This window comes from Silene latifolia, chromosome X (genome assembly GCF_048544455.1).
Source record: "Silene latifolia isolate original U9 population chromosome X, ASM4854445v1, whole genome shotgun sequence".
NCBI classification, from domain to species: Eukaryota; Viridiplantae; Streptophyta; class Magnoliopsida; order Caryophyllales; family Caryophyllaceae; genus Silene; species Silene latifolia.
Window position 1 is genome coordinate 286,565,864 of NC_133537.1, and position 26,335 is coordinate 286,592,198.

Consider the following 26,335-nt stretch of genomic DNA (forward strand, 5'->3'; position numbering starts at 1 on the left):
GCATCCTGAGATACCGAGAATTTCTGGATCCGCTTGAGTAAGGCAACAACATCCGAACCCAGCTCCCCAAATGAAGAGAAAGAGAAGGGAAGGAAACCATAACCCGCTGCCGCGCACAAATCCCCGTACTTAGCACACCTACGCTGAGCAGCATCAGCGACAACCCGGCCAGGCACAAAATCCGTCATCCTAGTTTGAGTCAAAGGAGAAGACCTTGTCAAGTCAACGCACACATCACGCCCTCTGTCCCAAGAATAAAGCAGCAAATCCGTAGGACGAAGAGAGCCACCATGCCCGTCAACCAACCCGACATCAACCTCCTTTCCCGCAGAAATACCAGATCTATAGCAGATGTCGAATATAGTGCCACGGACGAGGTTATGCTGATGTTTAACGCCCACAGTACCAGTAAAAGAAACAGCGTGGTCCCCAAAAACATCATCAGCAAAACCCAAGAGCAAGCAGGACATGGCCTAGATACCGTGAATAACGGAATACCCAGACGGTACCCAAGCACACTACGGTAAGTCCTCCTGTTCATAGTCTGACCCAACCGCGAGATAGGAACCGCACGCAACCAATCAGAGGAGTGGGAACCCTGCTGAGACTGCCACAAAGAAAGCTGGCGTGGTGTCAAAGAGAAAACAGACTCTGAGGCAGCAGCAACCGTCGTGAATTAAATGTCTGCCAATTTCTTCATAAGTTTGGGGGCAGCAATTTCACTAGGGTTACCTAAGACACCAGAGCCTGTAGTCGCAGTAAACACCCGCGCGACATCGTCAAAAGCAGGGCCAGCAGCTACAATGCCAGAAGGTCCGAGGTGCTTAGCCTGCAAATCAGCAGACTGCAAACGGGACGCAATAAAAGCATAGTGTAAAACATCTCCCGCCGCATAGACACCAAGACCACCAAGATGAAAAGGGAATGTAGTAAGGAGCCCCTACCAATCCCCAAAACCCGGGCCAGACGCGGTGACAATACGTTCCAAGCTGGAACGAAGAGCAGCATCAAAAGGAAGATGGACCGACCCAAAAACACTGGGGGAGAAAGTACGGAGGGAGAAATAGAGCTTAGAAATACCAGTACAAGCTCGAAGTAGAAGCAATTCACATTGCGGGTCCTCAATCCTCGCAACCAAGTCCATTAGCTCAATGGTCTTAGTTATTCTCTTCGCCACAATCTCACTGCCAAAACCAGGACAAGTACTGACAGGTCCACCCAAATCTGTAACACCACGCACGGGCCGAGCAATAGAAGGGGGGAAAACCCCAGGAAGCCGACTCTGAGGATCCTCAACAGGCCAAAAGACCTCCGTCTTGGAGACATTAAGATGCAGTCCAAAACGAGGGCCATCCGCCATAATCAAATCCAAGACCTTCCCCACCTCCAATGTATCCCCCACGATGGTGCCATCATCCAAGTACCACGCCTGCATAGTGAGGTAAAAAGTGTCCCGGATTTTGCATACTAAGGGATGCAAAACCAAAGCAAAAAGCAAAGGGCCCAAAGGATCACCCTGCTGAACACCCTGACAAGACCACAAACAATGCTCCCCATAAAAAAGACGGGCAGGGCTGGAATAACAAAACTCCACCCAACGGGAAAGAACCGGGCGGTGTGAGAGGGGCGCTGGCAATGTACTCACCCAGAGCAAGAGGACACTGACCCTCAAGAAAAAGATTAACCACTCTAGTAATAGAAAAGATTAAATCATCAGAGATAGCCACAGCCGCGCCACTCAAACAGTCCATCAGGTGCTGGGCGTGAAAACCATCCGTCCCACAAGAAGTACCGGGTGGGAAGCTCTGAATTATATCCAAAGCCACTGACGGAGAGGCAACCAGAGGATGATGATCCCCAGACAAATTAGGCAATGTAGGAGGCGGGGCGACAGGATGCTTCTCACGCAAGGCCACAAGAGTGGCATCGGAGTAGGGGGCGACGACCCCAGAGGAAGAAAGCACCCGAACAGCAGCAGTATAATGACCATCACAAATCTTTCGCCGACATTGACGGAGGTTAAGCTCACTCAAATCTAGATCCTCCTCCACATTAAACAAAGAAGGACCCTCATCAAAACACTCCTGCAACAGCTGCAACCTCCCCCCCAGGTACCCCCCAATCAAGGATAGCCCTGGCAATACTCTCCTCCTGACGCTGGCGCCGAATAGCAGTCCTACGCTCAAGATTACTCCAAGGAGCGAAAGTCTTAAGCAAACAAAGTGGTAAAACAAGCAAACGAATCCAACGGGAGAGATCACTAGGGGAACCAGCCGCATCATCCAGGGCTCCTTTCAAAGCCCGAGCAAACCCAAGACGACACTTAGGAGGAATAGATTTCACGGTGCGAAGGCCCAACGACAATAAACGATCAAGCGAAGATATAGACCATTGAACAAGCTCAACACTATCATCAGAAGAAACCGAAGTAGAAGGAGCCAAAGGTCTCGGAATACCATTAATATGAAAGCTGTAAAGGCCATCAACACACTCCGGAGGCACCACAATATCACCCCGACTATGCCGACATCTAGCGCGAGTGGTACGGGTTTTAAAGCACACCCCACACAACCAGAGCCCCATCCGTCTCAAAGTACTCTCGGCATTGGAATAAACAGTCAAACTATTAGTAAGAGTCTGTCGCGTAAGTTCCAACGCACCATCCTGACAATGTCGGTCCTGAAAATGTTCCTGTCATGCAGCCTTAGTTAGGCCCTTATTATTTTTTTTGCAGAAAGATTATGATCATTTCTCATTAAATATGAAAGAAGATAAACTACAAGATCCAAATACTTCTACAAGGGAACCATAGAGGTCACCTTAGCCAAAAACAATCAAAACAAATGAAAGAGCCCTACAAAAATCTACTCCACTATGTGACTCAAACGAAGAGTTACAAGGTATTTAATCTTCCAAATAAGACCTGCAGGAGGAGTTTTCAATCCTTTAAACACCCTTCTATTGCGTTCATTCCATATCTGATAGATGGAACACAAAAGAAGGCACCTACGTTGCCTCTTCACCAGACTCTCCCCCCTGTTGTGACCTTTATACCACATAGAGATATCAGTCATACTAGTCATAGGAGGAACACCCAGCCATTGAGCCACAGTACACCAAACCGCAGCAGAGAAAGAACAGTCAAAGAAAAGGTGAGAAGCACATTCAGAGTGGCTCTCACACAACACATATCTGCTAACTAATTGCAAACCTCTTCTACACAAATTATCCAAAGTGGGGAGCTTATTCTGAAATGCAAGAAGACCAATGATTTTATGCTTTGGATAGTTTAGAGAGTCTCCCACAGTTTTGTACATGGGAAGAACATACCCTTTCTGCCTCAGCAAATCATAAATCTGTTGCTTATAATCAGGATGGCAAAGCAAGTGTTTAGCATGATCAATGGAACCTGCTTGCTGAATAAGAGTGTCTCTGCAATTGATGATATTACTCCAAAACCATGAGTGTGCAACAGTGAGATGGAAGTCCCAGAAGTTAGGCCCTTATTATTATTATTATTATTATTATTATTATTATTATTATTATTATTATTATTATTATTATTATTATTATTATTATTATTATTATTATTATTATTATTATTATTATTATTATTATTATTATTATTATTATTATTATTATTATTATTATTATTATTATTATTATTATTATTATTATTATTATTATTATTATTATTATTATTATTATTATTATTATTATTATTATTATTATTATTATTATTATTATTATTATTATTATTATTATTATTATTATTATTATTATTATTATTATTATTATTATTATTATTATTATTATTATTATTATTATTATTATTATTATTATTATTATTATTATTATTATTATTATTATTATTATTATTATTATTATTATTATTATTATTATTATTATTATTATTATTATTATTATTATTATTATTATTATTATTATTATTATTATTATTATTATTATTATTATTATTATTATTATTATTATTATTATTATTATTATTATTATTATTATTATTATTATTATTATTATTATTATTATTATTATTATTATTATTATTATTATTATTATTATTATTATTATTATTATTATTATTATTATTATTATTATTATTATTATTATTATTATTATTATTATTATTATTATTATTATTATTATTATTATTATTATTATTATTATTATTATTATTATTATTATTATTATTATTATTATTATTATTATTATTATTATTATTATTATTATTATTATTATTATTATTATTATTATTATTATTATTATTATTATTATTATTATTATTGTTATTATTGTTGTTGTTGTTATTGTTATTATTGTTGTTATTATTGTTATTATTGTTATTATTATTATTATTGTTATTATTATTATTATTAATTTTTTTTCAAGAAGATATGCCTCTTTTTTATTCATCCACAAGGGGGGAAAAGAGGATAAAAACTTACAAGCACTAGCCACTAGAAGAAAGAAACAAGCTAGGAATACAATCTAGCCTCAATAAGAGGGGACCTAGTACTCAGACAAGCAGTAAGCTTTGTCCTAATAACAAATTTAATTCGGCCAAGAAGATGCAGAACAGTAGACTCTTTGCCTAAGAAAATCCGTTTGTTTCGTTCTTGCCATAAATGATACACAACAACAGCTATGCATCCCTTCCTCCATTCATGCTTCCAGTGCCTCTGTCCTTTAGAGTTAGCAATCCATTGTAGTTTAGTGCCCAGATCCATGCTTCTACTAGTAATATCCATCCAACCCAGCAACCCATTCCATAGCTCTTGAGAGTAAAAGCATCTGAAAAAAAGATGCCTGTGAGATTCAGCTTGAGCTTTGCATAAAACACATCTATTGACTATGCAAATCCCTCTAGTGGTAAGGAGATCAACTGTGGGCAGGCATTTTGCAGCAGCAAAACCAGCAGTAACCCAATGCTTAGGGATGATTGATCTCCCCCGCAGAGCCTTATTCCAGTGAGCTGCACTACCCTTAGACCTAAACTAGTCATAAGCCAAAGCCACCTGAAACTTCCCTTTTCTGACCCAGCTATTAACCAGGGATATACCATCCTCAGTAGACCCAACCTTGTCCACTATCTCATCCTTTACCTTAATGATGCTACACATACTTTCAGAGAACCTATCCTTCATAGTAGTGTGACAAATAGAAGCAGTAGGAAAAGTATAGGCTCGATTCCAGGCAGCCCAGATCCCTACATTATCAGTGCTAAGCAACCAAATCCATTTAGTTAACAAGGCTTTATTCCAGGAAAGCAGCTCTTTTACAATGAACCCACCCTCCTGACAAGGTCTACAAATATGTTGCCATGATTTAAAGACCATCCTTTTACTCCCTTCCTCGATATTCCAGAAGTAATCCTTGCAGATCTTGTTTATTTTTTTCATGATATTCTTAGGAAGTAAAGCACTCGCACACCAGAAATTAGCAATGCCAAAAATAACAGAATTCAAGATTTGAATTCTCCCTGCATAAGAGAGGAAGCTATTTGACCAGTGAAGCAGTGAGTTCTGAAGCTTGGTAAGTAAAGCACCATAGACTTCTCTGCTATTCTTAGCAGAATTAAGTGGAACACCTAAATAGCGGAAAGGAAATTTCCCTTCAGTAAACCCAGTACATTGCAATATCTGAGCTTTTACAGAGCCAGAGACACCTCCAAAGTACACCTCAGTCTTATGAATATTAGCTCTTAAGCCAGACTAAGATGCAAACTGCTCAAGAATCTCAACTGCACCATTGACTGAAGGGACATCTTCCCTAGTAAAGAGCATGAGATCATCATCAAAAACTAAGTGGGTGAGCTTGAGTTTAGCACATTTAGGATGAAGTGACACCATAGGCTTAGTATCAAGCTTCCTCAAGTATCTAGACAAAATTTCCATGCTCAAAACAAAAAGATAAGGGGATAAAGGGTCCCCTTGCCTCATGCCACTCTGACCTTTGAAAAACCCATGAGCTCCTCCATTGACCTTGATTGAAAACCAGGATCCAGAAATACAACCCATGATCCATTTGTTGAACATATCAGGGAACTTGAGAGCAGTTAGCATGTTTTCAACAAATTGCCATTGAAGGGAGTCAAAGGCTTTCTGGATATCAATCTTAACTAAACATCTGGGAGTAATATATTTCCTAGTGTAGTTCCTGAGAAGGGATTGGGAGAGCATTATGTTTTCAATTATACTTCTCCCCTGCACAAAAGCAGCCTGTTCAGAACCCACCATAGAAGGGAGAACCCCCTGAAGTCTACTTACAAGGATCTTGCTTACAATTTTATAGATGGTAGAGCAATAGGATATAGGTCTATAATCCATAACACTAGAACTAACGTTTTTTTATTAGGAATTAAAGCGACGAGGGTAGAGTTAGCTTGCTTACTCATTTTCCCAGTCCTGAAGAATTCTTGTACAGCTTTGCACAAATCCTGTCCAGTTAGATCCCAGGAATCCTTGAAAAAAGCAGATGAGAATCTATCTGGCCCAAGACTTTTGCCAAAGCCTATACTGAAAAGAGCAAGCTTGATTTCATCAACAGTAACAGGCTTAATAAGTTGATCACGATCCTCAGCAAGAATACTGATGTGACCATTATTTGAGCATATTTAGTCCCCAAATCAGCCTTGTTCCCATGCTTTTTAGTGCATATTTGGGTCATTTATTGTCTTTAGTCCTTTGTTTTGCATATTCTTTGAGGTTTTGATCCCTTGGTAGGAAAGGAGTGCAAACCTTGCATTTTCATGGCAAAATGGAGCTAAATTGATTGAATTCAATGACCAAGCATCCAAGAGAAGACAAGACTAGAAGGCCTTTGTACATATTGTAGTAGATGGGCAATGATGAGAAAAGATCCTTGCATCCCCGAGGAAATCCTTGAGGATTGCATGAAGAGAAAGGAAGAAAAGAAGAAAGGAAGAAGCTGATCTACAATCCGAGCGGATTGCCCACAATCCGCCCGTCCAAGACAAGCAATCCGAGCGCTTTCTTAGAAGGCCGCTCGTCCAAAACCACCACAATCCTCCCGTCCACCCCACAAATCCGCTCGTCCAAAACACCCACAATCCGCTCGTCCCGTGCTCTGGACGCTCGGATTGTGTGACAGCTATTTCGTCTTCTACATGTTCTATGAAGGATGCGCATACCTCGGGAAAGACTAGCAAAAAGGAGACTCGCATATTTTTCTGAGAGGAGCGATTCCTCAAAGACTTAATCGTCATTTAAGCCCTTAGTAAACCCTAATTTGTGTACCTAATCCCCACTATAAATACCCCATTAGTCTAATTAGATAATCATGTTCTTCTTAGCAATCTCTAGTGTAGTTTATATCAATCTAATCTCTCTTTAATCTTGTAATCAATATTTAATCAAGTCTTAATACAAATCTCATTTCCTTAATCTCTCTTTTGTTCATCTTTCATTTTGGGTAATTGAAGATTATTTGGGTTATTATTGGGAGATTGACAACCTTCCAATCAATCATCAAGTACTTTTATTATTCTTTGCTTTATTATTGGAATCATTAGTAGGTATAATTCTCTTAATCCCTTTTTAATTATTGTTAATTATCTTCATTTATTCATCATGTTTTACTTTGTTGGTATGATTGACAACCTTGCTAGCATGTTCAACATGATAATGAGTGAGTAGTTTCCTTAGCTAGGGTTAATGGGTAATTAGGGGAAACCAACATGGGGGATGATTCATGCTTAAATTAATATGTTTTCATAGTTTATTTGCTTGCTTGTTGTGACCTCAACTTATGCACATGTTATGTTTGATGAAATGCGAGCCTATGAATCCTTGCATTTTTTACCCATCACCTATCTTTTCAATGAGACTTGTAAGACATAAACCAACTCGAGTCTCATTAGACCATGCATATAGTTGAGTAAGGAAGATTAAGTCGACTTGTAGGTGTTGTACAATCTAATCGATTCGGCTCCGGGACCCAAACTTTCCTAGGATTGTAAGATATAAACCAACTCGATCCATCACAATAATAATTGCTTGCTTATAATTTGAGAATATGTTTGTATGATCAATTCCCATGAATCCCCTATGACCCCATGACACCCTAGTACCTTTTATCAATTGTTTACACCCCTTTTTAATCATCTTGCTTGTTTACTTTCATTGCTATTTAGTTTAGTGATCTTCTATTCAACCCCAAATTGTGACACCCCTAGACACCGCTAGTTGCAATTGAAAATCTCATCTCAATTCCCGTCCCTTGGGATCCGACCTTTATTTGCCTCTTTACTAAAAGTAGAGTTGTTTGTGGAGTTATAAATATTGTTTTGGTCTAGGTGCTCCTAACGACAAGTACCGAAAACTAAATCTTTCAAGAGAGTCCGACCAAAAATGGCGCCGTTGTCGGGGACGGTGTTAATGTGATTTAGATTTCTTAGATTGTTATTAGTTGTGTATTTCTTTGCCTTGGGGAAGTAAAACTCCTCAAGGTTTGTTCTAACTATTTTCAAGTTGTTTGATATTTTGCAAGATGGATCTTATAGATTGTTTTGTAGAGGACCACTTAAGTATACCTTTCTTCAAAGACCCCATGCAAGCATTGGAAGCCTTGGAAGCAAGTGAGGCTAAAAATATGTATTGGGAATTGGAGGTAGATCTTTTTGAGGCCGCTCTAGCTAACAAAGAACTTACTCATGAACAATCCGAATTAGTACATAACATCCTTGTGGAAGCATATCAACCTATTGAACATGAGCAATCAATCCTAAGAGAAATCTTACAAGCCCAAGAGCAAGAGGAATTCGTCATGGAATTCGAGTATGACGAGATTGATGAGACCGAAGAACTAGTTGAACATGCTATGAGAATGGAGTGTCTAATGGAAATGGAGAAAATTCTCAATGAACCTTCAAAGGAGGAAAGTGAGGTACAAATCCCTACTTTAAAACCCCTTCCCCCAAATTTGAAATATACTTACCTTGATGAATCAAAGACCAAACCCGTGATTGTTAATGATAGACTTGATGAAAGCCAATTGGGAAAATTGCTTGATGTGTTAAAGCAACATGAAAAGGCTATAGGTTATAGTCTAGATGACCTTAAGGGGATAAGTCCCAACTTTTGTATGCATAGAATTCATCTAGAGGAGGACCATAGACCTACCATCCAATCTCAAAGGAGATTAAACCCCCACATGTAAGAAGTTGTCAAGGGAGAGGTTATGAAATTACTTGATGCGGGAATCATATATCCCATATCGGACTCTTTGTGGGTTAGCCCCGTTCAAGTGGTACCTAAGAAAGGAGGTACCACGGTGGTGACAAACGAAAAGAATGAGCTAATACCCACAAGGAAGATCACCGGTTGGCGTATGTGCATTGACTATCGAAAATTGAATTCCGCAACAAGAAAGGATCATTTCCCCCTACCATTCATTGACCAAATGCTTGAGAGGTTAGCCTCCAACAAATTCTTTTGTTACCTTGACGGGTATTCAGGATTCTTTCATATCTCCATACACCCGGATGACCAACATAAGACCACCTTCACATGCCCTTATGGTACTTTTGCATATAGGAGGATGCCTTTTGGCTTATGTAATGCCCCCGCCACTTTCCAAAGATGCATGATGAGTGTCTTCTCCGATTACCTAGAGACCATAATGGAAGTTTTTATGGATGATTTTAGCGTTTGTGGAAAAGACTTTGATTCATGTTTGCATAATCTTTCTCTTGTATTGCAAAAATGTGAAGATGTTAGTCTTGTTTTAAATTGGGAAAAGTGTCACTTCATGGTCAATGAAGGAATTGTTTTGGGTCATTTAATCTCGGAAAAGGGCATCGAGGTCGATAAAGCTAAGGCTGAGGTGATAGAGAAACTCCCACCTCCCGTGAATGTTAGAGGGGTGAGAAGTTTTCTCGGTCACGCGGGTTTCTATCGCCGTTTCATAAAAGATTTTTCAAAAATAGAGAAACCCCTCACTCAACTCTTACTTAAAGATGCCCAATTCCATTTCACTGATGAGTGTGTTGAAGCCTTTAATAGAATCAAGGAAGCACTAATCTCGGCACCGATCATTCAACCTCCAAATTGGGAACTACCGTTCGAGATTATGTGTGATGCTAGTAACTACGCCGTTGGAGCGGTTCTTGGCCAACGGGTAGGAAGAGCTCTTCATGCCATCTACTATATAAGCAAGACTCTTGATCCCTCCCAAGTGAACTATGATGCCACCGAGAAAGAGCTTCTTGTTATTGTCTATGCTTTGGACAAATTCCGTTCCTACTTACTTGGATCCAAAGTGATTGTCTTTTCGGATCACCGTGCTCTCCGACACCTCTTGATAAAGAAGGAGGCAAAACCAAGGTTGTTGAGATGGATTTTGCTTCTTCAAGAATTCGTCTTGGAGATAAGAGACAAGAAAGGAGCCGAAAATGTAGTGGCGGATCACTTGTCAAGAATCCGGTTTCATGATGAACAAGGAGAAACGCCGATCAATGACTCATTTCTCGACGATATCTTGATGGCCATTCAAACACAACTTGAAAGACACATCACCCCATGGTTTTCCGATTATGACAACTATATCGTTGGAAGAGTACTCCCTCCAAACTTGAACTACAACCAAAGGAAGAGGTTCTTATTCGAAGTAAAAAGATACTTTTGGGATGACCCAAATCTCTACAAAGAGTGTAGTGATGGGCTCTACCGAAGATGCATCCCTCAATGGGAAGTCCAAGGAATCTTGGAAGGATGCCACTCGTCACCTTACGGTGGGCACCATGGAGCAAGGAGAACCATTGCAAAAATTCTTCAATCAGGCTTCTATTGGCCTACGATGTTTCAAGACACAAGGGAATTTATCATTCATTGTGATGCTTGTCAAAGGACGGGGAATATCTCTTGGAGGAATGAAATGCCACAAAGGGGCATACTAGAGGTGGAGATCTTCGATGTTTGAGGGATCGACTACCAAGGGCCGTTTCTGACATCTAATGGGAATAAATATATCCTTGTGGCCGTAGACTATGTCTCAAAGTGGGTGGAGGCAATTGCCACCCCAAACGATGATGCAAAAACGGTCACCAAGCTCTTCAAGAAAATAATCTTCCCAAGATTCGGAGTCCCTAGAGCGATCATAAGTGATGGAGGAACGCATTTTCATGAAAAGAAGCTCGCATCCCTTTTGACCAAGTATGGTGTTCAACATAGAACCGGCTTAGGATATCATCCTCAAACAAGCGGTCAAGTTGAAGTTTCGAATAGAGAGATCAAGCAAATTCTTGAGAAAGTGGTGAACAAGACCCGAAAGGATTGGAGCACAAAGCTTGATGACGCTCTTTGGGCCTATAGGACGGCCTATAAGACTCCCATAGGAGCCTCTCCTTACAAGCTTGTTTATGGAAAAGCATGCCACTTGCCAATCGAATTAGAGTACAAAGTTTTTTGGGCAATCCGGACCCTTAACCTTGATCTCAAATTAAGTGGTCAAAAGAGGATGATACAAATTCAAGAGTTGGAAGAATTCCGACTACAATCTTATGAGAATGCCAAGATCTATAAGGAAAGGACAAGATTGCTCCATGACAAGAGGATCAAGCAAAAAGCCTTGCACAAAGGGGATAAAGTCCTTCTATTCAATTCCCGCTACCGACTCTTTCCGGGAAAGTTGAACTCTAGATGGATGGGTCCCTATGTGATCACCAAGGTTGGAAAATATGGGGATTTTGAAATCAAGGCGGAAGATGGAAGCAAATTCAAGGTCAATGGTCAAAGATTGAAGCCATATTATGAGGGAGCATTTATTGGAGAGGTCGAGGTCACCTACCTCGGTCCTCCTCATCCTTGAAGGAATCATCAAAGGGAGAGTTTGGTGGAGTCCTCCCTAAACCACCACTTGTAAATATACTAACCTCTCTAACTTATATTTATAACTTTATTGCATTCATTTTATCATAAACATAAATTCTTTCCATGAGAATAAGTGAGGGAGGGTCACTAATGATTTTTGATGAAGGAAGGAACGAGTTTTCAAGTGTGGGGAAACTTTTATCGGAGTCAAGGAAATCAAAGGGAATCTGCGGCAAGAAATCCGAGCGTCTGAAGACCAATCCGCTCGTCTTTTCGCTGCAACATTTTAAGAAAAGTTCCTGCAACAGAATCCGCTCGTCTTTGGGAAAAGACGCTCGTCTTGCTTCAGAAAAGACGCTCGTCCTGTGCTCGATCCGCTCGTCTTGGCTGCTTCAAAATTTTGCAAAATCCGTTGTAAGAGAATCCGAGCGTCTTCCCAGGAATCCGCTCGTCCCAGAATGAGAGAATCCGAGCGTCCCGAGCCCGAGTACGCTCGTCTCCCTGCGGCATTCACTCCCGATTTTTCCAATTTTAATTCTCCCCACCATACAATTTGTGACACATCACCCTTCCTTCCACTTGTATTATAAAAACCCACCTTCTTATGACTCCAAAGCATATCCCAAACACTCTTTTATTCCACAAAATAAAAAAGCCCCAATTTCTAGGGTTTCAAAAGCAACATTCAATCCACAAAGAGCATCTTCATACTTTAACAAATCAAAAATTTCAACTCAACAATCAAAGAATGGGACCAAAGGGATCTTCCTTTAGGGATAGAAGAAGACCAAGAGTAAGAGGAAGCTCTTTTACCTCTCACATCAACACTCTAAGGAGGAAGCATGAAGAAATTGTAGGTCTTACCAAGCTTGATGACTTCTCAAATGTTGAATCCGTCAATGATGTGAAAAGGCTCGTTTTTCACCGACTTCTTCGTAAGAACATTCTCCCTACTAAGTTTTTATGTCATAGAACTTTAAGGAAGCTTGGGATTTACCATCAAATGGAAGCCCTTTTTGAGTTGTTTGGTCTCTCTACCCTATTTCACATGCACGAGCAAAGAAGGTTTTCACCTCATTTTTACACGCATTTCTGTACTTTTTATGTAGCATCTGGCTACAAATACCCCCGAATATTCTACTTTGGTCCGTTTATTGTAATTTGCAGGAATTGACCGAAGAGGAGCAAAATCGAACCTAATCCGTCCCATTTGCATGCGTTTATGGAGAATGAGGAGCTGGAGCTTGGAATTCTAACACTTGGAAGATGCGTGAGCTGGTTTCGGAAGGCGTTTCAAAGCCTAGCGTGCCTATATAGCTCGATCGAGTGGTTTTCTACTCGATCGAATGCTTTATATACTCAAGATTGATCGATCGAGCAGTTTAAGGGGTCAATCGAGGAGTTTTTGCAAGAGGTGCTCGATCGAGTGGTTTATTTCCACTCGATCGAGTGGTTTGGTGATGATTTGCTCGATCAAGTAGATTATTTCTACTCGATCGAATGGTTTCTTGTGCTTTAGTCAATTTCCGCCTAAATTATTTATGGGCTTTTGTAATTAGTCCATAGATTAGGTTTGAGGATGGATTTTTAGTATAAGACTGAAGGAGTGAACGCGTTACTCTCTCGCTCTCTCTCACGTTCGTTTTACTGTAGTTCTTGTGACTGTTCTTTGGATTTACTCTCCCTTTACACTTTACTACTTGGATTTGGATTTTGCGATTGGTATTATCATTCTACTCTTATTCCTAATCTTATTTATTGTTTTAATTCCTCCCCTCTTCCAGTTATTATTATAATTGCTTTAATTGAATCCGTACTAGTTTCATCGTTATGTCTAGTTTAAATTATCTAATTATTACTATTGTTAACTCGATGGTCATGAGTAGCTAATTTCCCTTGGCTAAGACTATAGGGGATCCATAATCATGAGGGAATAGTAATCGATTTATTTGGTTAATGCTAGTATAGTCTTTGTTGGTTAAATGCTACATTTAATTATATCTTTCTAATTGAGTCGACGCAATTAGACCTATAATTCCTAGTGATCCTTGACCTGGACCGAAAGGTTGGAAAAGGCGAGACTAGTAGCGAACAATAGGGTATTGCAGTGAGGGCGAAAGTTAAGCTGTTTACACTTTAGGGTGAATTAAGGACCGAAAGGTGACATTCGCTACCCCTTAGACCGTATTTGCATTGACCTGAGACCTAGATTACTTGACTAAATGATCGTGGTGAACCGTCCGTCTTAACTGTTTCTCTTTATCTGTTTATTTCCTCCCATTTATTCTCTTCTCCTTATTCTCTTTAGTTTAGAAAATCACATTTATAAACCCCCAATTTGGTTACCTTGACGAACTTAGATTTAGCTGACAAATTCCTACCTCTCTGTGGATTCGACCCGACTTCCCTAGCTATATTAGTTAGAGCCAGTTGGTTATTTTTGACAGTACGCGATGACGTGTCAAATTTTGGCGCCGTTGCCGGGGAGGTGGCGCAATTTTGTGCTTTAATTAAGTTTGTCTCTCGTCTCAAGGAATTTATTCCTTGAGGCTGATCTCATTTCTTTTGCAAGGTTCTGATTAATTTTGCAGGTTGATCATTGCTTTGTTAGTCTTTTTACCAGAATGTCTAAATTACGAGGTTGTTCGATCACTGAGCATATAGAGCCATGTGGTAGATGTGGCGAGGAAGGGCATGATCCTATTGAATGTATGGCAAGTGTAGAGCGTGCCCTTGCTTATAAGAAATTCAAGCAAGGAGTCCCTTTTTCTCAGCTGTATGAGGAAATAAAGAATATCTCTATCCCTTCCACGCTAATGCCGCGGCGGTCTCTCCTTTCGCAAATGAAGAAGTTCTTTGAATTAAAGTCCTTGTGATGAGCATGCGCGATAGTAAGGACGCGGACATAGCGAAGTTGAGGGAACAAGTCGCGCAGTTAACACTCGCGAAAGAACAAGCCGAGCCTCTACCGACATGCAATTCAGTTAGTGCAACGAATTTCCAAGTTGGCTTTACTTATGAAAAGCCAAAAGTACCAGAAGACAGGGCCATAATAGCTGACGATACCTCGGAGGATGATTTAGACGAGTTTTTGGAAGAAATACTTGCTGTGTGTGCTGTAAACACTCGATCGAGTGATTTTTCCACTCGATCGAGCAATTTAATTCATCCTACCACTCGATCGAGTGAAATTACAGGTCGATCGAGTAGTGCACAAGTTGATGTTGGTCGATCGAGTGACTTTATCACTCGGTCGAGTAACTTTGCTGAGGAAATCACTCGATCGAGTGATAAAAATGGTCGATCGAGTGAAACAGAAGAAGAAAATGGTCGATCGATCGATAAAAGTACTCGATCGAGTACTTTGAGTGGCGCGGATCCTAATTTTCTTGTCTAAAAACCTCATTGTGTCATCTTCCCCTTTGTGGAGACGTCACGCGTTGATAAAGGTAAAAGAAAAGTTGCGGGACCACTCGTTGCTACCAGGGTACCTTTCCAGCCGTCGAAGGACGCAAAGATCGAGCGACAAGACGGTAAGTTTGTGGACGTTGTGAAGAACCTCCAGTGTAATCGTCCCTTTTTCCGAACTTGTTACTCAGGTACCCACTTACGCTAAGTTTATGAAAGATATTGTGACGCGTAAGAGAAATTTGAGTGAATTTGAGACAATTTCATTTATGGAAGAGTCTAGTAATTTGCTTTTGAATAGGAGTCCGCCCAAAATGAAAGACTCGGGCAGCTTTTCTATTACTTGTGTTATAGGCAACATGGTTATTGATAAGGCCCTTTGCGATTTAGGTGCCAGTGTCAGTGTCATGCCCCTTCCTGTCTGCAAGAAACTGAAGATGAGTCATTTTAAAGTGACCAACATTACCCTACAGATGGCTGATAGATCTGTTAGGAGGCCCTTAGGTGGCTTAGAGGACGTGCCTGTGAAAATAGGCAAGCTCTATATCCCAGTAGATTTCATTGTTTTAGATATAGCTGAGGACACCCGGACCCAAATTATCTTAGGAAGACCATTCCTTTGTACAGTGGGGCATTATTGATTGATGTCAGACAAGGGCGTTTGACTCTTGCAGTAGGGGATGACGCGATCACTTTCAGTCTGCCTAGTACTTTGGCTCGCCCAATGATAGAGGACACCTGCTATTCGGTTGATATTGTTGACGAGTCTATTTACGACTTCTGGTCGGGTTCTTTTATGAAGGACCCACTAGAAGCTCTTATGCTTTTTGATGAGTGTGCAGATAGCCCAGACGACGATGACGCTGCATTGGAATTGCTTGTTGATGATTTGGACGAGCATGAGGGAGAGCAAGTGGACCAAATGATTAGCACTCTTTGCTCCATTGAGGTAAAGGTACCGGAACGTAAGCCTCTCCCTTCTCATCTTAAATATGTTTTATTAGACGATACAGAGCAATATCCAGTCATTGTTAGTGCCAAGCTTAATGATGATCAGCTGACTTCTTTGTTAGTCGTACTTAAGAAAAAACAGAAAGCAATGGGTTATTCACTAGACGATATCACGGGATTAGTCCCGATATTTGTATGCACAGGATAGAGTGGAGGAGGATCACAAACCTTGCAGACACAGGGTCGGCGCCGGCTGAACCGAGAAGATGCAGGATGTTGTGATGGCCGAGGTAATGAAGGCTGGATGCGGTATTATTTATTCGTCGGTAATTCTAAATGGGTGAGTCAAGCAGGTAGTCCCGAAGAAAGGAGGGACAACGTTGTTAAGAATGAAAAGAATGAATTAATACCTACTCGAGTAGTGATTGGTTGGCGGATGTGCATAGATTACATGACAACGGTGAATGCCGCCACTAAGAAAGATCACTTTCCCCTTCCTTTTATTGATCAAATGGTAGAAAGGTTAGCTTCACATAAATTTTTTCGCTATTTAGACGGGTATTCGTGGATTCTTTCGGATCCCTATCCACCCACGATCGGCTAAGACTACATTTACTTGTCCTAAGGGCGTTTTTGCGTATCGCAGAATGCCTTTTGGTTTGTGTAATGCCCCTGCCACCTTTCAAAGGTGCATGATGGGGATATTTTCAGAATATATTGAGTCTATCATGGAAGTTTTTATGGACGATTTCAGTGTATATGGAAGTGATTTTTCTAACTGTCTGTCTAACCTTGAGAAAGTGTTGCAGCGCTATATTGAGGTTAACCTTGTGCTGAATTGGGAGAAATGCCACTTTATGGTCAACGAGGGAGTCGTCTTAGGGCACTTAGTTTCTGATAGGGGAATAGAGGATGATAAAGCAAAGGTGGAAGTGATTCAGCAATTACCACCTCCTGTTAATGTTAAGGGGGTGAGGAGTTTCCTTGGTCACGCTGGCTTTTATCGCCGGTTCATCAAGGATTTCTCAAAAATTGCTAAACCACTTACACAGTTGCTACTTAAGGATGCCCCTTTTGTATTTACTGATGATTGTCTTTCTGATTTTAACAGGTTAAAGCAGGCCTTAGTCTCTGCGCCGATCATACAGCCTCCCGATTGGGACCGGCCGTTTGAAATTATGTGTGATGCGAGTGACTACGCACTAGGAGCGGTGCTAGGCCAGAGGAGAGACAAAGCTTTGAGTGCTATCTACTATGCGAGCCGAACTCTGGATGAGGCTCAAGTGAAGTACACTACCACTGAGAAAGAGCTGTTAGCTGTAGTTTATGCCTTAGAGAAGTTTCGTACTTACTTAGTTGGGTCAGAAGTCACTGTTTTTACTGACCATGCAGCTTTGAGGCATCTCCTTGCTAAGAAGGAGGCTAAACCACGGCCTCGAGATGGATACTCCTTCTTCAGGAGTTTGATTTGCAGATTAAGGATAAGAAAGGAGCCGAGAACGTTGTAGGCGATCACTTGTCGCGATCGATGCGACAAGAAGGGGAAGATTCTCTACCTATTGATGATTCTTTTTCTGACGATACTTTAATTCTTTGTCATATCGTCTATTGTTAACCAAGAACCTTGGTATGCAGATATAGCTAACTTCGTTGTCGTGGCAAGTCGCCGCCCGACCTTTCTCATCAGCAAAAGAAGCGTTTTCTGTATAACGCTAAGCAGTACTTTTAGGATGATCCTTACTTGTTTAAGGAATGTGCAGACGGTCTCTACAGACGGTGTATACCGCAGTGGGAGACCAAAATAGTCCTGGAAGGCTGTCACTCCTCTTCATATGGTGGTCACCACGGTCCATCGCGCACCGTGGCTAAGGTACCGGTCTGGTTTTCTTGGCCTTCTTTGTTTCTTGACGCTAAGTCTTTTGTTTCAGCTTGTGATGCTTGCCAACGATCAGGGAACATTTCAAAGAGACATGAGGTGCCACAAAAAGGCATCCTAGAGGTTGAGGTTTTCGATGTCTGGGGCATTGATTTCCAAGGACCATTCCCATCCAGTAAAGGTAACAGGTATATCTTAGTGGCTGTAGACTATGTGTCGAAATGGGTTGAGGCAATTGCCTCACCTCATTGTGATGCTAAGACCGTGATAAAGATGTTTTAAAAGATCATATTCCCCCGATTTGGTGTCCCTAGGGTCGTCATTAGTGATGGGAGAATGCATTTTAAAGAAAAGAAACTCACTTCTCTTACATGCAAAGTTGGTGTCCAACACCGGCGTGGTTTGGGGTATCACTCCCAAACTAGTGGTCAGGTAGAGGTCTCTAATCGCGAGCTGAAAGAGATCTTGTCTAAGGTAGTTTCTAAATCACGGAAAGACTGGAGTCTTAAGCTAGATGACACATTTTGGGCTTACAGAACTGCCTTTAAGACACCAATGGGTGCATCACCTTATAGGTTAGTTTATGGGAAATCGTGTCACTTACCTGTTGAATTGGAATGTAAGGCCTGGTGGGCAATTCGTGAGCTTAATTATGATCCTAAGTTGTGTGGTCAGAATCGTCTTTTGCAGCTAGATGAATTGGAAGAGTTTAGGCTTAATGCCTATGACAGCTCGCGCATTTACAAGGAAAAGACGAAGAGATGGCATGACAAGAGAATCCTACCTCGTGAATTTCATGTTGGGCAAAAGGTGCTGCTGTTTAATGCCCGATTGAGACTATTCCCTGGAAAGCTGAAGTCCAGGTGGAGTGGTCCTTATATGGTGACGGCTGTTACCAAATTTGGATCCGTGGAGCTAGAAGATTCTGAGGGTCACAGGTTCAAGGTGAATGGCCAATATGTGAAGCATTACCACGAGGCGAATGAAGCAGACAATCGCGTTGAAGTCTTGCGCTTCGACGAGCTTGACGCGCCAGTTAATTGATGCCAGAAAGGTCGTGCGGGACCTCTTAAACCAGCGCTCTCCGGGAGGCAGCTCGGACTGTTTTATTGTACTTTTGTTGAACTATTTATTTTTCTTTGGCTTTACATTGAACTTTAGACGCTGTTTTATGAACTTCCCATGTATTTTCTTGCTTTTAATGCGTGTTTTGCAGGTCAAAGTACTCGATCGAATGATATTGTGCTCGATCGAGCACTTTTTGAGGTAGCTTTCCCTCGATCGAGCGATATTGTCCTCGATCGACCGAAACCAAAATCATGCCTACTCGATCGAGTGGTTTTCTGCTCGATCGAGTCCTTCCATGCGCCAGATCACTCGATCGGGCTGTTCCAAGAGCTCGATCGAGTATTTTTGACTCCCAGCTGTTGTTTTACGTCTATGGAGATACTGCTTGACTCTCTTTGACCTCCCATGTTCATGGTCGGTTTGGGGAGATCCCTCCTTATGACGCTTTGTAAGTTTTCCGACTCCACTTCTCCTTTTCCTTTCAGTTTGCATTTCTTTCCCTATTTTTGGTACAATGAGGGCATTGTACGGTTTGGTTTGGGGAGGTATGCATCCATATCTATGTCTGTCTGCATGTTTTCCTGCGTTGTTGTTGCACGTTTAATTATTTCTGCATGCATTGTTGTTTTAGTTAATTCAAAAATCATAAAAATATCAAAAAAAAAAATTCGGAAAATTCCAATAAATCAAAAAAAATTCATTGAGTCGGATCGTTTGAACATTGACGCTACTTTGAATCCTTACTTGAGCCTGGCATATTCTTGACATTTAGTTGGCATGATTATGTGCATAATCTACGAGTTTTTGTTTCTTTCTTATCTGAACGAATAGACTTGATTCATTATGTCGGCAAGCTACATTACATTCTGAGGTTAGAGCTTTTTAAACTGGTGACATTCATGACCGTTTTCATTTAGGATCTGAGTAGTACTCTCTTTAAGACATGTAACATCAAATTGCATAAGCATGAGTCTAGTCTTCTTAATACATGTATGCATTCGGTTTGTGGATGGTGACACATGTTAGGAGAGGCAGTCCCCTTTATTTCATTCTACCCATGAGCCTCACATAGCCAAATTGCCTTTTTGTCCTATCAACTACTTTCTATAATACTTCCTACCCTAGCCGAGCTAGTAACGAGTAGTTCTTGGAATGTTTTATTGCAATATGGTTATTTCATCTGATTTCAGAAGATGGTGGAAGAATTGAAGGGAAAGAAAGAAAGAAGGTTTTCACCTCATTTTTACACGCATTTCTGTACTTTTTATGTAGCATATGGCTACAAATACCCCCGAATATTCTACTTTGGTCCGTTTATTGTAATTTGCAGGAATTGACCGAAGAGGAGCAAAATCGAACCTAATCCGTCCCATTTGCATGCGTTTATGGAGAATGAGGAGCTGGAGCTTGGAATTCTAACACTTGGAAGATGCGTGAGCTGGTTTCGGAAGGCGTTTCAAAGCCTAGCGTGCCTATATAGCTCGATCGAGTGGTTTTCTACTCGATCGAATGCTTTATATACTCAAGATTGATCGATCGAGCAGTTTAAGGGGTCAATCGAGGAGTTTTTGCAAGAGGTGCTCGATCGAGTGGTTTATTTCCACTCGATCGAGTGGTTTGGTGATGATTTGCTCGATCAAGTAGATTATTTCTACTCGATCGAATGGTTTCTTGTGCTTTAGTCAATTTCCGCCTAAATTATTTATGGGCTTTTGTAATTAGTCCATAGATTAGGTTTGAGGATGGATTTTTAGTATAAGACTGAAGGAGTGAACGACGTTACTCCTCTCTGCTCTCTCTCACGTTCGTTTTACTGTAGTTCTTGTGACTGTTCTTTGGATTTACTCTCCCTTTACACTTTACTACTCGGATTTGGATTTTGCGATTGGTATTATCATTCTACTCTTATTCCTAATCTTATTTATTATTTTAATTCCTCCCCTCTTCCAGTTATTATTATAATTGCTTTAATTGAATCCGTACTAGTTTCATCGTTATGTCTAGTTTAAATTATCTAATTATTACTATTGTTAACTCGATGGTCATGAGTAGCTAATTTCCCTTGGCTAAGACTATAGGGGATCCATAATCATGAGGGAATAGTAATCGATTTATTTGGTTAATGCTAGTATAGTCTTTGTTGGTTAAATGCTACATTTAATTGTATCTTTCTAATTGAGTTGACGCAATTAGACCTATAATTCCTAGTGATCCTTGACCTGGACCGAAAGGTTGGAAAAGGCGAGACTAGTAGCGAACAATAGGGTATTGCAGTGAGGGCGAAAGTTAAGCTGTTTACACTTTAGGGTGAATTAAGGACCGAAAGGTGACATTCGCTACCCCTTAGACCGTATTTGCATTGACCTGAGACCTAGATTACTTGACTAAATGATCGTGGTGAACCGTCCGTCTTAACTGTTTCTCTTTATCTGTTTATTTCCTCCCATTTATTCTCTTCTCCTTATTCTCTTTAGTTTAGAAAATCACATTTATAAACCCCCAATTTGGTTACCTTGACGAACTTAGATTTAGCTGACAAATTCCTACCTCTCTGTGGATTCGACCCGACTTCCCTAGCTATATTAGTTAGAGCCAGTTGGTTATTTTTGACAGGTACGCGACAGACGTGTCACGGATTGCCCACAATCTGCCCGTCCAAGACAAGCAATCCGAGCGTCTTCCTTAGAAGGCCGCTCGTCCAAAACCACCACAATCCGCCCGTCCACCCCACAAATCCGCTCGTCCAAAACACCCACAATCCGCTCGTCCCGTGCTCTGGACGCTCGGATTGTGTGACAGCTATTTCGTCTTCTACATGTTCTATGAAGGATGCGCATACCTCGGGAAAGACTAGCAAAAAGGAGACTCGCATATTTTTCTGAGAGGAGCGATTCCTCAAGGACTTAATCGTCATTTAAGCCCTTAGTAAACCCTAATTTGTGTACCTAATCCCCACTATAAATACCCCATTAGTCTAATTAGATAATCATGTTCTTCTTAGCAATCTCTAGTGTAGTTTATATCAATCTAATCTCTCTTTAATATTGTAATCAACATTTAATCAAGTCTTAATACAAATATCATTTCCTTAATCTCTCTTTTGTTCATCTTTCATTTTGGGTAATTGAAGATTATTTGGGTTATTATTGGGAGATTGACAACCTTCCAATCAATCATCAAGTACTTCTATTATTCTTTGCTTTATTATTGGAATCATTAGTAGGTATAATTCTCTTAATCCCTTTTTAATTATTGTTAATTATCTTCATTTATTCATCATGTTTTACTTTGTTGGTATGATTGACAACCTTGCTAGCATGTTCAACATGATAATGAGTGAGTAGTTTTCTTAGCTAGGGTTAATGGGTAATTAGGGGAAACCAACATGGGGGATGATTCGTGCTTAAATTAATATGTTTTCATAGTTTATTTGCTTGCTTGTTGTGATGTCAACTTATGCACATGTTATGTTTGATGAAATGCGAGCCTATGAATCCTTGCATTTTTTACCCATCACATATCTTTTCAATGAGACTTGTAAGACATAAACCAACTCGAGTCTCATTAGACCATGCATATAGTTGAGTAGGGAATATTAAGTCGACTTGTAGGTGTTGTACAATCTAATCGATTCGGCTCTGGGACCCATACTTTCCTAGGATTGTAAGATATAAACCAACTCGATCCATCACAACAATAATTGCTTGCTTATAATTTGAGAATATGTTTGTATGATCAATTCCCAAGAATCCCCTATGACCCCATGACACCCTAGTGCCTTTTATCAATTGTTTACACCCCTTTTTAATCATCTTGCTTGTTTACTTTCATTGCTATTTAGTTTAGTGATCTTCTATTCAACCCCAAATTGTGACACCCCTAGACACCGCTAGTTGCAATTGAAAATCTCATCTCAATTCCCGTCCCTTGGGATCCGACCTTTACTTGCCTCTTTACTAAAAGTAGAGTTGTTTGTGGAGTTATAAATATTGTTTTGGTCTAGGTGCTCCTAACGACAAGTACCGAAAACTAAACCTCTCAAGAGAGTCCGACCAAATACAAGGTCCTTGCTGGATAAAAGCAGTATCAAGAGAAGAAACAGCCATGGAGGTCCCCAACAGGTGTGCATAATAATCAACAAAGCCCTCAGCAACTTCAGTGAGCCCAGTTCTCTCAAGGCCATTTCTATCAACAATCCTCCCAATGATCTATTGCTGTTTCCTCTCCTGAATCCTAGAGAAGAAATATTTAGTTGAACAGTCACCATAAATGATGTTATCCACCTTAGCTTTTTGATGAACCATGCTAATCTCAGCAGACTTAAGAGAATTGTATTAATCCAGAAGACCTCTTTCTTGATGAATGAGATCCTGAGATAGTGGACAGCTTTGCAATTCCTGTTGACAGGCCAGGAGAGCAGCTTTGGCCTCAATAACCCTAGAGGAAAAGTCTCTAAATCTGAGTTTGTGCAAGGTCCTCAAACTAGTCTTCACATGCTTTAATTTGTCAAAGATTTGGTACATAACAGTACCAGCCACAGAGTGTTGCCAAGCCTGAGAAATGAGGTCTCTATCGGAAGGATGACTAATCCAACAAGTAAGAAAACTGAGCCTGGATTTAATAGGGGGGGTCTTCAAAAATATTAACCAGGACTGGTGAGTGATCATACACACCAGAAGGCAAAAAAACAGCATAAGTAGCAGGGAAATGAGAAAACCAAGAAGGATTAGCAAGAGCTCTATCCAGCTTGGACCATACCCTAGTACTGTCATCTTGTTTGTTAGACCAAGTGTATTCACAACCAGAGCCCCCAACATCCTCCAAATGACAGTTTAGAAGACAAGCATTGAAATCCAAAATATCATTCAAATCAGGGGATGTGGGGTTAACCCTTTCACTAACATCTCTGACCACATTGAAATCACCAAGAACAATCCAATCAGTCACAGTGTTCTTAATGGAAAAAAGTGCCTGCCATAAATCCTATCTTTCCTTGGAGTCATTACTACCATAAACCATGGTGATGAAAAGCTTTTGAGAAGTAGCATGGTGAGTTAATGCACAGTGTATGAACTGAGCATTATAGATTAGAGGAATCACAGTGACTGTGATTGGATTCCAAATGAACCAAATCCTACCATTGTAATATCTATCATAGTTACATATCACACTATAGTTATTTAGAATACTCTTTATAATTTTCCTAGCATTTTTCTCCTTTATTCTGGTTTCCAATACACCTAACACATCCAATTTATTAGCCCACAAGAAATCTGTAATTTCTTGCTGCTTAAGAGGGTCATTACATCCTCTAATGTTCCAGGAGCAGATCTTCATGAGAAACTTTATCAAGGGGCTCTTTCTCCACTATAGTAGCAGTAGGATGATCAGTGGCAGCTCCCAAACTATCAAACTTGTTAGATATATCCAAGCATATAAATCCCCCATCAGTATTCTATTGGTCAATTAAGCAGTCTCTCTTCTTGGCAATTTGAGACCTCCTACTAGCTAACTTAGGACTGCACATAGGTTAAGGGGAGCTTTGGCCTAGTTCATGGCATTCTGAGTGCTTTACACCTGCTCTAGGAGAGGAGGCTACAACCAATGTAGTGGGAGAACCTAGCTTAGTGTTGGAGTATGTGTCCTCGACAATACCACGATCACACGTTTAAATCTCATAATAAGAATACGTAAGGGATGATTCATTTATATAGTCAATTGATCAACATTAATCGGTAATGATTGGCTAACTAGAGTTTGACATTACATGGCGCCGAAGGCGGCTGCGGTACCTGGCTTGGTTCCTAGTTCTTACGTGCGGGACTACTTCGCGAGGGCACGTTTGCTCAAGTTTCCTTGATTGCTAAACATTTTTCTTTTGAAATGCAGGTCGTGCCATCCCAGTTCGTGGCTTTGTGGAGGGTAGCCAATCGGCTGCGGGCTACTGCCGTCGAGGCACTTACTGGTGGCCAAGGACGTCAGGTATGAACCTTTCGTTTACTTTGTTTTTGAATTTTCTAATCTTCCTTTATGTTTGGAGTGATTGACATGAGCTAGTGTTGTTGTTTGCAGAGGGAGCATGAGCTGGAGCGAGAGCTTGCCCAGTCCCGGGAGGAGACGGCTCGCCTGCTGAGGGAGCTCGAGGTCCGTGACGCCGAGGTTGCTGCTCTCGAGGAGAGAGTTGCTGAGCTAGACGGCGACCAACAGTAGCTTCCGTGTTGCTTCTTGTTTTTTGGTTGTATTTCTGTACATTTATACATGTTAGGACCCACTTTTGGACATTTGGATCTTGTTTTGGGGCTCGAGCCCCCAGTTTGGTGTACATATCACTTTTTGATCGTATATATGATGATGGCCTGAGCGCCTTTGCTGCTGGGTTGCTTTGTTTGTACCTACAGGTTAGCCTTGGACAGGTTTGGTAGATGACGGTTTATGCCGTCATGCTGCCGAAATTTACACAGAAATCACATAGAACATATATTTGTACATATGGCCTAAATTAGGACCAAACAATGACTCGAAAAAGCAAAAAGAATGACCAGAAATGAAAATGCAAAAATTTGGTCGGGAATTGCAAAAATTTTGGTCGGAAATGATCGGACGGTAGGGAGGGTTACCCCCTAAAAAAGAAAAAAAATAAAGACATATAAGTTGGAAATGGAGAGTGAAATGATTCCCCAAAAAGAAAAAGTAAAAAGGAATGTATAAGTTGGAAAAATGATATAATTAAATTAAATACAAAAAAATGTACGGATTTTAAAAAAGAAGAAATTAGATTAAATTGGTGAAATGATTCCCCAAAAAAAGAAAATTAAAAGAAATGTACAAGTGTGCTAAAATGACGAAAATGTCGATATCGTCTCGAGATGCGCATCCGCGAAATTAGGAAACACGAAATATGGCAACCTGACGCCTTTACCAAAATAATGACCCGTATGAATAGGAAATTATTCGTTGAGGAATTAATGAAAGATCCAACGCGGAAATCACAGAAAGGGGGCTGAGGAAGAGGCGCAGCAAGAGCTGCGTCCCTTCGAAGAGGCGCAGCACCTGCTGCGCCTGTTCTCCAGTGCGTCCGTTCTGACGGATTTTAGGAAACAACTTTTAGTATAAATAGAGACGTCGAGGGAGGTTTTATTCACATAATTCTTCCGTCTTTCTTCGTCTTATTACACAAATTTCCCAA

The 26,335-nt window shown here is 40.6% G+C and overlaps 1 protein-coding gene across 1 annotated transcript; it reads right to left on the reverse strand.

Moving 5' to 3' along the window:
* Positions 1–2,864: 2,864 nt before the first annotated feature.
* Positions 2,865–24,486, reverse strand: LOC141620246 (uncharacterized). The gene is made up of 9 exons (XM_074437168.1): positions 24,166–24,486; positions 23,797–24,120; positions 23,498–23,702; positions 23,289–23,382; positions 6,360–6,605; positions 5,760–6,276; positions 5,078–5,702; positions 4,504–4,990; positions 2,865–3,432 (listed from the first exon to the last, which is right to left on the reverse strand). The coding sequence occupies exons 1-9, from the start codon at positions 24,484–24,486 to the stop codon at positions 2,865–2,867; spliced, it is 3,387 nt and encodes a 1,128-aa protein (XP_074293269.1).
* Positions 24,487–26,335: the final 1,849 nt, after the last annotated feature.